Source organism: Triticum dicoccoides, chromosome 7A (assembly GCF_002162155.2).
Source record: "Triticum dicoccoides isolate Atlit2015 ecotype Zavitan chromosome 7A, WEW_v2.0, whole genome shotgun sequence".
Lineage (NCBI taxonomy): Eukaryota > Viridiplantae > Streptophyta > Magnoliopsida > Poales > Poaceae > Triticum > Triticum dicoccoides.
This window is the reverse complement of record NC_041392.1, coordinates 727,560,745-727,572,134: the sequence shown is the minus strand read 5'-3', so window position 1 is coordinate 727,572,134 and position 11,390 is coordinate 727,560,745. Positions and strand designations below refer to the sequence as shown.

Here is an 11,390-nt window from a genome sequence, read left to right as displayed (position 1 = left end):
TCCCCAACATGCCTCGGCCGCGCCCCCCGCCATGCCTCGGCCTCCGCCCCGCCGCGTCCTCCCCAACCCACCTCTGCCGCGCCCCATGCCCGCCTCGGCCTCCGCCCCGCCATCCTCGCCCGGCGGCGCCGTCCACGCCACGCCTCGGTCGAAGAAATCGTCGTGAAGGCTGCAACATTGCCGTTAACGAAGCAGCAGGTGGATGTTCTAACTTGATTTGAGTTAAACCAGATGGGCATTCCTTAGTTATCCATCTATGAACTGAATTCAACGGTGCTGCTTATCTGTTTTTAGGTCGAATCAACCATGGCGATGCAGAATTTGCAGCCACAGCTCAAGGCAATTCAGGCGAGATACACAGGCAATCAAGTTTGTCTTGTTTGGCTAGAACTTCAATCATGGATATACAATAGGGAGGTTTATGCTTTGGTTCCAGTTATATGTCTGCATAATGCTGTGATGTAGTACTGCTCATTTGTACAAGCAAGCTGGAGTCAATCCTCTAGCAGGTTTTTGCAATTTTTTTCCCTTTTCTTCCTAAACCAAGTTACCTCCGGCACATCTCATATTTTTAGTATTATTGCCTTCTGTAAGACATCTTTTGTTATTACTGACTTTTGAAAGATAATAAACCATATCAGCTGATCACATTTTCTATTATTTTTTCTGATTGATTGCCATTATTGCTATCACGAATTGCAAAACCAGTTAGCTTTTTACTGCACTTTCTTTTGTAATGCAGCGTTTTGATCTCAATGTTTTCTCTTCCAGGATGTTTGCTAACTTTGGCAACAATTCCAGTCTGGATTGGACTTTACCAAGCCCTGTCAAATGTAGCAAATGAGGTATGCCAGATCCTACTTCTTGCAGTTTGATCATTAAGAGTATTTTGGACTAAGTGGATTGAAATGTGATGCAATGTGTGATATGTGAAATGATAGTTTTAAAGGTTGGGGTTGAGACCAAGACTAGAACCCTCAAATCCAACCCTTAAAGCAGTTTAAGGGTTGGCTTTGAGGGTTCTAGTCTTTGTCCCTATTTTTCAACCCTTAAAAGTGTCAAAAACTGGCACTTCTCAACCCTTAAAACTGCTATAAGGGTTTGAGGGTTTGAGGGTTCTACTACTAATGCTCTAAGTGTTGTGCGCGGACACGAACCTTGCACCAAAGGTTAACCTTTCTCTAGTTCCTTTGAGACCGAAGGAATCTTGTTGGGCCATGCATGCAGGTGGTCTGCCAGGGCTGCATTAAAGATTTATTAGGGGTGTACACCAACCATCTGATACCGCGGGCGGGGTAGTACGTCGCCGTCCTGGATCTCACCGCAGAGAACTGTCACAAGCGCAATTCAATTAGCACCACACCGCGGCTGTACGTCAGGGTGCCGTCCAAGCTGCCGGTGCCTCCAGGACTCATCACTTCGCCGTTCGTGCTCCCCACAATTTAACTTTGCTAGCTCAGCTCACAGTAACCCACACAGCCGCATGCGAATACGACGCACAACCACCACGAGCGAGCACAATGGAGCAAGCGAGCAACGCGCATGCCGAGCTCAGCCTCGAGCTCACCCTGGCCGCCGCCGTGAGCGTGGCGCCAGCAGCGCCTCGCTTCTTCCTCTGCGCCTACTGCGACCGCCGGTTCCTCACCGCGCAGAGGCTCGGGGGCCACCAGAACGCGCACAAGCAAGAGCGCGCCCTTGCCAGGCTCCACCGCGATGCCGCTGCTGACATGCACGCCTCCCGGGCATGGAAGGCTGCTGCTCGGATGCCCGAGGGGCCCGAGGACGAGGTGCCGGCTGCGGGTGGCATGGCGCACAAGCGCGGCAGCAGCTGGCCGGAGCGTGACCAGGAGCTGGACTTGTCCCTCCGGCTGTAACCGGTCGGCCGATCGATCTCTGCTAAAATGGTTGATCCGCAACCCCTTATTTCGGTTGTAGGTACGTCACGGTCTAGCTACTTTGCGTGGAACCTTTGTTTCAAGCTCGTGTTGGGCATACTGTCAAAAAGAAACTCATGTGGGCAGGCATGGGTTTCATCGGCTCTTCTAAATTTATTTTTTTGAAGTCTTGAACTGAATCTCTAGACCTTGCCGCTCCTTGGGATGAAACAAAATTCCCAATTTCTCCGGCTAGTTTGTATGCATTTTTATGATAATTAGTTTTTCTTAAAAAATCAAGATATATACTATAAGGTTAAGCGTTTCCTTACCCGTTAGGAATCTAGAATAAGAACATCACAACAATTGAGGTGTTAATCAACACCGAATAGAAAAGTACTGCCTCCTCCGTTAGGCTAGCCGACGTTTTTTCTAGTGTTATTAATTTTAGGATGTATTACTTGTATTATATTTGTCAAATTGTCAATCTAAGGATACACTGAGGCCCAATATATTGGAATGGAGATAGTACTACCGAGACTCCAATTTTTGAACCTCCAACTGCTTATACTCCCTCCGTTTCTTTTTACTCCGCATATAAGATTTGGTCAAAGTCAAACTACACAAAGTTTGAACAAATTTATATAAAAAATTATGAACATCTACAATACTAAAACTATATGGTATGAAAATACGTTTCATGATGCATCTGATAATATTGATTTCATATATTGAATGTTTATATTTTTTAATATAAAGTTAGTCAAACTCTACAAAACTTGACTTTGACCAAACCTTATATGCGAACTAAAAAGAAACAGGAGGGAGTACTTAAAAAAATTAAAACTCAGACATTTCTCAACACAATATTCAACCTGTCTCCATTATGCAGTCTGGACAATCAATTGGGACGGGAAGGTATTTGAGAGGAAATAACCCCAACACCACAGCCAAGTAGTTGGGTTTACTTGCACGATAAATCTCCAACTTATTATAAATGGTGCTCAGATAAACACGGTCCCATAAGTAATTTCATTGGAATCTTGGTAAACGATACTTTGTCGAGCAAATGCTAAATAAATACTAACATTCCTATGAATTCCCTTTGTTACAAAAGGGGCATAAGTTGCACAGAACGGTACCAAGTAACCTGGCGAGTTGCTCATTTTCTCCAGACCGATGGAATCTCGACAGCGCCTGGCCTTCCACGCATTTCATCTTTTTAGTGTTAAATATAATCTGCAGGTGTTAATACCACGTGTGCAAAACTAGCTAGGGCCTCAACCCCGGCTAGACCGCACCTCACGCTGGAGAACAGTGCCACGTGCAATTGGCACCGCACCCCGCCGTCGCGTTGTGTGCCTGGCGTGTTGTCCTCTCTATATTTGAACCTAGCTAAGCTTACAGAACACACACACACACACAAACCATATACGAGCCAGGAGCAAGCACTATGGAACGAGCGAGCAACGACAGCGCACACGACGATGAGCTCAGCCTTGAGCTTACCCTGGCCGCCGAGGCGCCGGCGCCTGGCACACCGGACGGCTTCTTCCTCTGCGTCCACTGCGACCGCAAGTTCCGCGGCTCGCAGGCGCTCGGCGGCCACCAGAATGTGCACAAGCAAGAGCGTGCCGTCGCCAAGCGCCGGCGAGAAGCTGCCGCGGCAGCCACCCGCACACAGGAATCAAGGTCAAAGAAGGCGGGGAGGCATGCTGCCACTGCTACTCGGATGCCTGAGCCTGCAGAGGGAAAGCAGGGCGGGAGCTCGTCCATGTGTGGCGACGACGACGAGGTGGACTTGTCTCTCCGGCTATAAGCGATCCCTCCAACGATCTTCTAATATACGAGGATTTTTGTTATTTCCTGCTAGGTAAGTGAGAATCTAGCTACTTTGGTTTGGAAAAATAATGTTTTGCCTTCTGGCTCCTATAGCAACAATTTGGTCACCCGTTTTCTTTCAATCTCATGTTGGGCGTGTGTTAGATTCATCGACTCTTCTAGTTGATTTTGTTTATAAGGTCTTGGCATTGAGTGCCCAAACCTTCCTGGTCCTTGAAATAACGCAAAATTCTTCATTTCACCGGTTTGTATGCCTTCACATGCTAATCACATTGCAGAAAAATCCAGATCTATGCAAATCTAAATCCTTATAGCCCATTAGGGAGATCTAATACTCCCTCTGTTTTTATTTACCCTGCATATTAGATCTGACTGAAATGAAACTTCATAAAGTTTGACCAAGTTTATAGAAAAAATTATGAACATTTACAATAGCAAATCTATATGACACTACTAGGAAAAGGCCTACTAATGGCGCATCTAATTTGGCCATTAATATACTAATGGCGCACCACTGGTGCGCCATTAGTATCTGGTATATTAATGGCGCACCTCAGATGCGTCATTAGTATATACAACAGTGCGCCATTAGTATGCCTCCCAGGGGGCCATGTATACCCAGGTGCTTTGGCATACTAATGGCGCACAACAACAGGATGCGCCATTAGTAACTTCGGCATACTAATGGCGCACTGTTTAATGATGCGCCATTAGTATGCTTTGGCATACTAATGGTGCACTATGATGTGATGCGCCATTAGTATGAATATTAGGTTTTTTTTATTTTTTTATTTTCTGTTTTTTGCACAGGTTACAAAATGTATAATTGGACAAAATATAGACAGCACACATCAACAACAGATTCATCGAATACAATAGAAGATTAGTCTCTGAATACAATTCATCATTTTAGTCTCCGAATACAATTCATCATATTAGTCTCCGAATTGAAAAGACCGAACAAAGATAGAACATTATATTACAAGTCTCGAGACCGCGAGTTTGTCTTCACAGTACAAGTCGATATCGATCATCTAAACTACCATCACATAGAAGAGAGCTACGGTCATCACGATGTGCATCATCACGATGAAACTCGTCTTCATCCGGTTCCTCCAACGCTCCCTCCCCTCTCCCGCTAGATAGCGGGCGTATCTAGATTCGGCCTCGGCCCTAGTGGCGTACCCTTTGTAACTGTTACCACTGAATCGGTGAACCTGTCTCCGACACTCCTCCCAGTCGTCGTGGACTCCGGGAACCTTACCCTTGTACACGACATACCACGGCATCGCTATGCAGTAGCCAAACGAAACGTTAGTACCAATTCACAGACAATACATAAGCAATATATAAGTATCCAACAGAACGATCGGAAGAGAAAATCAAGACATAATAGAATCGATTACATCTAAGTTGAACGACTCTCGAAACCAAAGAGACATACTACAAGTTCATTAAAGTTTAATTACAACATGAGCCAATCGATGTTTCAGAACTAGACACAGCATCACTGCTTTCGACTCGACTCAAGGGACCGGAGCGTGGATGAAGCCGCCGTCTATCGTGGGAGTCATGAAACAACGGGCGTTGTCAGCCTGCATTTGTAGGATTGTGTCGATGTCACTGTTGGACGGTTGATTTCTGAGGTAGAACTGCCCCGAGGTACGAAGGACATCTTGATGGATGATTTCCGCAAACTCCGACTGGATGTGAAAGAATTCTTGTCTGATGTCCGCGTCCTGGATTGCCGACACGCTCGCGGCCCAATCTTTGAGTCTACTCGGTAGCAGAAGTTGATGATGGTCCCGTACGATCGCCCGCATGTGATGGATGGCGTAGTAGGCACCCTTCTGACCGTCAGGCGGCTACTTGACGCAGCAGAACGTCGTATTGTGGGAGAATACGTGCTTGCCGTACTTACGAATAGGCCTGGTGAAGGTGCCTCCAGATTTGACGTAGCCGGGGAGAACATCATCAAGAACCTTCTTGACATTTGTGTAGTCTACGTTCGACTGACGGTCCGGGTCGAAATACGTGGCCATGGAATATTTGGGGCTTAGGAGGATGAGCGTGCAATGTGTGTCACTGCAGAAAACACAGAATGTTAAAAGAAAAACGATCGAAATCTAAGAATTCATATGTTATGGGGCGGTTGAGGGGAGGACTTACTCTGGAAAGTAAGGCACGAGGAAGTTATCCTTATCTTGGTTTGCCAGAATGACGCCTTCGAGGTAAGAACTCGCGACTTGCCGGTCCCCAGCGCTGCCCAAGATCTTGGCACGCATGTAGAAGGGGTCGACTATCACGATGTCCGGGGTCTTGTCGCGAATGATCCGCATCTCCATACTCAGCGAAAATAGCCGAACGAAGGTGTAGTGCAGCGGATGAAGGTTCAACATAGCGTGGATGTCATCAACCGCAGGACGATCGTACCCCCGATGGAGTTATCCACAAAGCCCTTGCCCTCTGGCACCTTGGCCGCGAAAACCGGGTATGCCACATCCTTCTCTCCAAGACGCCGCTTCTCCAAAGAAAGAACACTGTCATGCAGACTCCACATAGCACCGGTTGCAGCATCGAGCATATTTCTCGGTAGCATCGGCCTACCCACCACATGCACCCTCCTCGAGATATCCTCAGGTGAAGGTGGCCCGTCCTGAGCACGGATCGTACTCGGTGCCGGCTGGCCCGCACCCTTGTTAGTCTTTCTTTTGCGTGCCTTCTTCTTCTCTTGTAATGGGACCGAGTTCTGCTCACAGACCGCCTTCTTGAGTGTGTTGGGGCTGATAATATTTCGCACCTCGCCTATCTGAGGCTCGGTGAAGTCGGCAGCTGGAGGCGTCTCCTGAGAGCTGAACGGCAGACGACGCCTGTTGCAACTTGGCTTCTCTGTGGTACCAGCTAGATTGCGCACGTCTTTTGTTGGGTTGGGTTCTTGAGAAGGAGGCCCCATGAAGTCGCCACCGTACCCATGATCGGCAAAGTACTGATCGACGTTGGCAAATGTATCGTCGTCGTCGTCGTCGTTCTGATCCTGTGCCATATGCATGTTTGGATCCAGTGGCATAGGGATGTGCGGCACCGTTGCGGCGGTCTTGCCATGGGGCCGACTTGGCGCCGGTACGACTGGCGGTGTTGTCTTTGGGGTGGTGTCCCCCGCCCCCAAACGAATCTGGCTCTTCGGCCAAAGCAGGGGCCAGCTCAGGCAGGCGTTGAGGGTCATCACGTCATCATCGTCGGCCCCGACGGGTCGAATCGGAGGTAACAACTCGTCGCAGCCTGGCAGCACCCGAACCAGTTGAACCCTAAACAAGTTGGGTGGCATCTGGGTACCGTGGAACAAGGGGTTGCCCGGTTGAACGATTTTGCCCTTGGCGACATCGACCAACTCGTTGTTCACGAAGTGCAGGAGAGTGCACGGAACGTCGGCGGCGCCCTGCGAAAACATGTAGGGCCTTAGGGATGCCCAGTCAAAGGCAAGGAGATGAAGTCCTCGGCCGAGAGAGGCTTAATTAGTTACCGTGATGATGGCGTCGAGCTCGGCTAATGTCGAGGCACCGCCAACGGCGGGCGTGCAGTTGACGGAGGGGCCGCTTGCTGCAGAGGTGCCGGCCGGCGTACACCCGGGTGCATTAAGCTCCTGTGCCGGCGTCGGAGACACCAATGCCGCCTCCGTCGGAGACACCAATGGCCCCGCCATCGCGTTCTGCGAGTTGTTGGCCGTGAAACTAGGAATCGGGGGCGGCCCCTGTTGGCCGCCCGCAATCCACGCACTAATCCCCTGGATCAAGGTAGGCACAATGGCGGTGATCATCGCTCCGAGTTGTTGTTGCACTTTCTCTTGGACAATCTCCGGAATCCGCGCCACCTGTGCCCTGAGTTCTTGAACCTCGCGCGCCTGGCTTTCCGTGCTAGTCTTTTTCTCCTTTCGCCCACCAGTGTTATAGTATGACGACCATTTTGTCGACAAGCCTTTGCCGGCCACACGACCAGCTGATGTCGGCTTACTGAGCTTATCCTTGTTCTTCATTACATTCAACGCCCTATTTAGAGTGGTGTCCCAAGGGTTGCTCTTAGTCGACCCCGTGCTACTGCTTTCAGTCGCCTGCGGAAGGAATGTGAACCATTTAGAAATTTGGCTTCATTAATTAGAATGCAACCATATGGAGCTAATTACGCGGGAGTGTATTCCTTACCAGAACAAGCTCAAGCGCCCCGGGTCTTCGAATCCGTGGTAAGCTCCTTTGTTTTTGGGTCCTTCTTGTACCGGGCCCTGACAAAGTTCCTGGTCTGCTTGTCACCGTATTTATCGAAGAGGGGCGGTAGGCCTTGCTCGGCACGGTCCGCCTCCTCCTTGTCCCATATAGGCTCCGCCACTCTGTAACCGCCGGGACCGAGTGTGTGTTCCCCTAAGTTCAGCTCCCTCATTTCTTTCCCCCACTTACTTGATTCGGAGTTTGCGGTGCTCGAGCAATTGATCTTGAAGTCGTTGTAGTCATCTTCGGTGATCGAAGGATTTTTCTCCTTGATCTTCTCATAACTCTCACCTTTCTCGATCATTCTCTTCACATTGCTTTTCCAAGTAGACAGGGCCGTGCTCGTCTTCGTGAGGGCAACACTGTTCACTTTATTCCCTTTGAGGCTTGTGTTTTCAAATTCAGCGGGGAACTTGTATCATTCGTGCAGCTTCGTGAAGAGGAGGTTGCGCAAATTCCCTCGGTCAGGATGCCTGAGGTTCTCGGTGTTGATCGAGACGGTGCTCCGGAGAATGCACCCGAGCTAAGGCGAGTACCCCTTGACTATTCATTCGGGCGCCGTTGGATTCCCGTTGGAGTCCACTTCAGTAACTTCCTCCTTGAGGATGCGGAGCAAGGTCGGGTGCCGGTCCTTCCCTTGCCTCTTCGGTTGGCTGCCATCTGTGCGTGCGCCGCCATCATCAGTGGTGGCATCCTCGGCGGCACCATCAGTGGTGGCATCAGTGGGGTCATCCTCGGCGGTACCATAAGTGGTCTCAGGATCGGTGGGGAAGGCGGCGTCCTCATACAAGTGAGGTTGTTCCTCCATCTCCTGGGACAGCTCCCAGAATGCCTTGACGCCCGAACCCCCGGCCTCATAGTTGTTGGCCATGTTTCTCTCTAAATAGGAACAAAGTTTGGTCAAAAAGTTGGTTATTGTCAAGGAACAAGATCATGGTCTCATCATTTAGGGTTTGTCGACACCGAGGCATCCTAAAAGCTAAGCTTTTATCATTGAGGGTTTTTCGACGCCGAGGCACCCTAAAAGCCTAAGCTTTCATCATTTCGGTTTTTATCGACACCGAGGCACCCTAAAAGCCATGCATTAGTCACAAGTACGACGGGGCACTTGATCCTACTTAATTAACTACTAAGATACCCCGGCCCATGCATTAGTCACAAGTACCCCATATGTCCTATTTTTACCAAAGTCATGCTAAAATTCACGGAAAATTTCAGCATGACCTTTGCTGAAAATAGGACATATGGAGTACCCGAATTTGCCGGAACGGAAGTTAATCGACATTCCAGCAAACTCAAGGGCCTCTCGGGTGGACAAGGCAAAAAAGGCCTCCATCACAACATGGAAAATACATTGGCATGTGAAGAGGTGAAACAATATATTCATCTCCAAGCAGTATCATTCAACATTTTGGACAAACCACTACAAGCAATACTGGACCATTTCTCCCCCAATACATCATAGCAACATTATTTGGGTACCTATATGGTATTAACATGCCATTCTCTGTCAACAGAAGTACCACAAAATCATTCAAGTACCAGACAACTGACAGACATTGATCAACTGACAGAAGTAGCACATTCACCTATATGGTACTGACAGAGCTTTTTGGCCAACACTCATAACACTGATCAACATTTCTCTAACTCATACTACTTTACACTGATCAACTGTTCTAATGGAGGAGAGGAGGAACAGCTGAGGTGGCTACTCACATCTACTTCTGGTGGGTGCTGAGGTAGGACTTCTCGCAGTACTCGGAGGCGGAGTAGAGCTGCGGCCGCAGGTTCTTGAGCTCCTGCATCAAGCATGGCCACAACGCTCAGTTTATCTACCATAGACAGTTTAGCAGAAACAAAAGCAACACACACATGTCTATGAAGTATCTGAATTTTGCAACTTTATTGTGTCTGAAATAGCTTTACTCGATGGTGTACATGCAGATCTCAGTTTCAAACTGGAATAATTTACAAGCAGTTTCAAACTGGATACATATGACTGCCATTCTAAGATTAAAAGGAAGACACGAAGAACTTAATTAGATAAAGCAGTGTCAGCTTTCCTAAGACAAGTATCAGCAAAGCATACACAAAAAGTATCCAAAGCAATAAGCACCAAAACATTACTACACACAAAATATCCAGTCTACATACATATGCCTTCTAAATCTTCCATGCTTCTAAATGAAGGTCAAAATAGAATAATGCACACAGCATCGACACAATAATTATGGACCCATGTTTGTGGAAGCTCGATATACAGGAAGCAATGAAAGATTGTTTTAACTGAACCAAAAGAATGCTAGATGTGCATTCTAATTGAACCAAAAGATGTTGCTGCTGCTGCATATACGTACAAACAAACAGAAGCAAAACTAGGTGATGTGTAAGTAGACTATAATTTAGGGCAGCAAGTAATCACCAAAACAGAGGAGGCGTGCTAGGAGCAGATTGGTGCTAACCAAATCCAATGATTGGCGGTAAAGATCATTCATTGTTAATTGTTGATTTAGCAGCAGGAGCATGCTAGTAATCAAATCTACCGAGGAGGAGCTTATTTGGCAGCAAAGGATTGTCGTCCCATTCTACGAATCCAAACCGGAGCGAGCCTTTTTGTCCCCGTAAGTAAATATAGAAGACAAGAGCAGACCATCCTTTGCCTCTAAGGACGAGGTACTGGACTTGAATATCTCGAGAAGATAATAATAGTAATGTAGAAACAATGGAAGATAGAATATTTCTTGGAGGTGGTGAAAAAGCCAGCCAGACCAGAAACGCTCAAGTTAACTACACATACATACATGCATACATAACACACACATATGTATATTCCCTGCCCTCCCATGTATAGTACGTAACAAGCATGGACCATTTCCATGATTATGCAGAAGAAGAGAAAGACCTGCAATCAGCTCGGATTGCATTTGTGGAGTTCATCAACTAAAGCAGAGCGAGGTACTGAACTTGCATCTTGAGAAAACGCAAATGTAGCAACAATTACAAGATAGATTATATATCTTGACCATATAGAGCAACAGCCAGCCAGACCAGCGATACCGAAAAGCTAACTACACGTGTGGGCGTGAGTTGCAAACCTGAAACTCTGAATTTCCGTTGCCAATACAAGTCTGAGTCTGAAACCTGAAACTCTTTGGTGTACCTACCTCCCCCCCAAATGGATCTCTTCCCTGTTGCCTGCAAAACTGAAAGTTAAGTGTTGGAATCAATCATCAAGACAAGACAACAAGCTGGAGATGAATGTGCAGTTTTGTGAAGAAGGAACTATAAAAGTTTGAGATTTGTGTCTCTGGTCTGAAGATATAAGTTGCAGCAGGCCTTGGAATGCGGCATGGACAATGTAAGCGTGAGAGGGAGGAACCCTAATGGATCTAAAAGAAGAAGAAGGAGGAGAACT

At 47.6% G+C, this 11,390-nt stretch overlaps 2 protein-coding genes across 2 annotated transcripts; both read left to right on the top strand.

The window, feature by feature from the left end:
- The first annotated feature begins 1,413 nt into the window (after positions 1-1,413).
- Positions 1,414-2,113, top strand: LOC119328101 (zinc finger protein 2-like). Its single transcript, XM_037601136.1, has one exon. It carries the CDS (start codon positions 1,521-1,523, stop codon positions 1,872-1,874), a length of 354 nt encoding a protein of 117 aa, XP_037457033.1. The 5' UTR covers positions 1,414-1,520; the 3' UTR covers positions 1,875-2,113.
- A 1,214-nt stretch (positions 2,114-3,327) lies between these two features.
- LOC119329576 (zinc finger protein 3-like) lies at positions 3,328-3,693 on the top strand. The gene has a single exon (XM_037602638.1). It carries the CDS (start codon positions 3,328-3,330, stop codon positions 3,691-3,693), a length of 366 nt encoding a protein of 121 aa, XP_037458535.1.
- Positions 3,694-11,390: the final 7,697 nt, after the last annotated feature.

Excerpts from the sequence above, each read along its gene's own strand:
- LOC119328101 (XM_037601136.1), top strand. The coding sequence starts at position 1,521 with ATGGAGCAAGCGAGCAACGCGCATGCCGAGCTCAGCCTCGAGCTCACC.
- LOC119329576 (XM_037602638.1), top strand. The coding sequence starts at position 3,328 with ATGGAACGAGCGAGCAACGACAGCGCACACGACGATGAGCTCAGCCTT.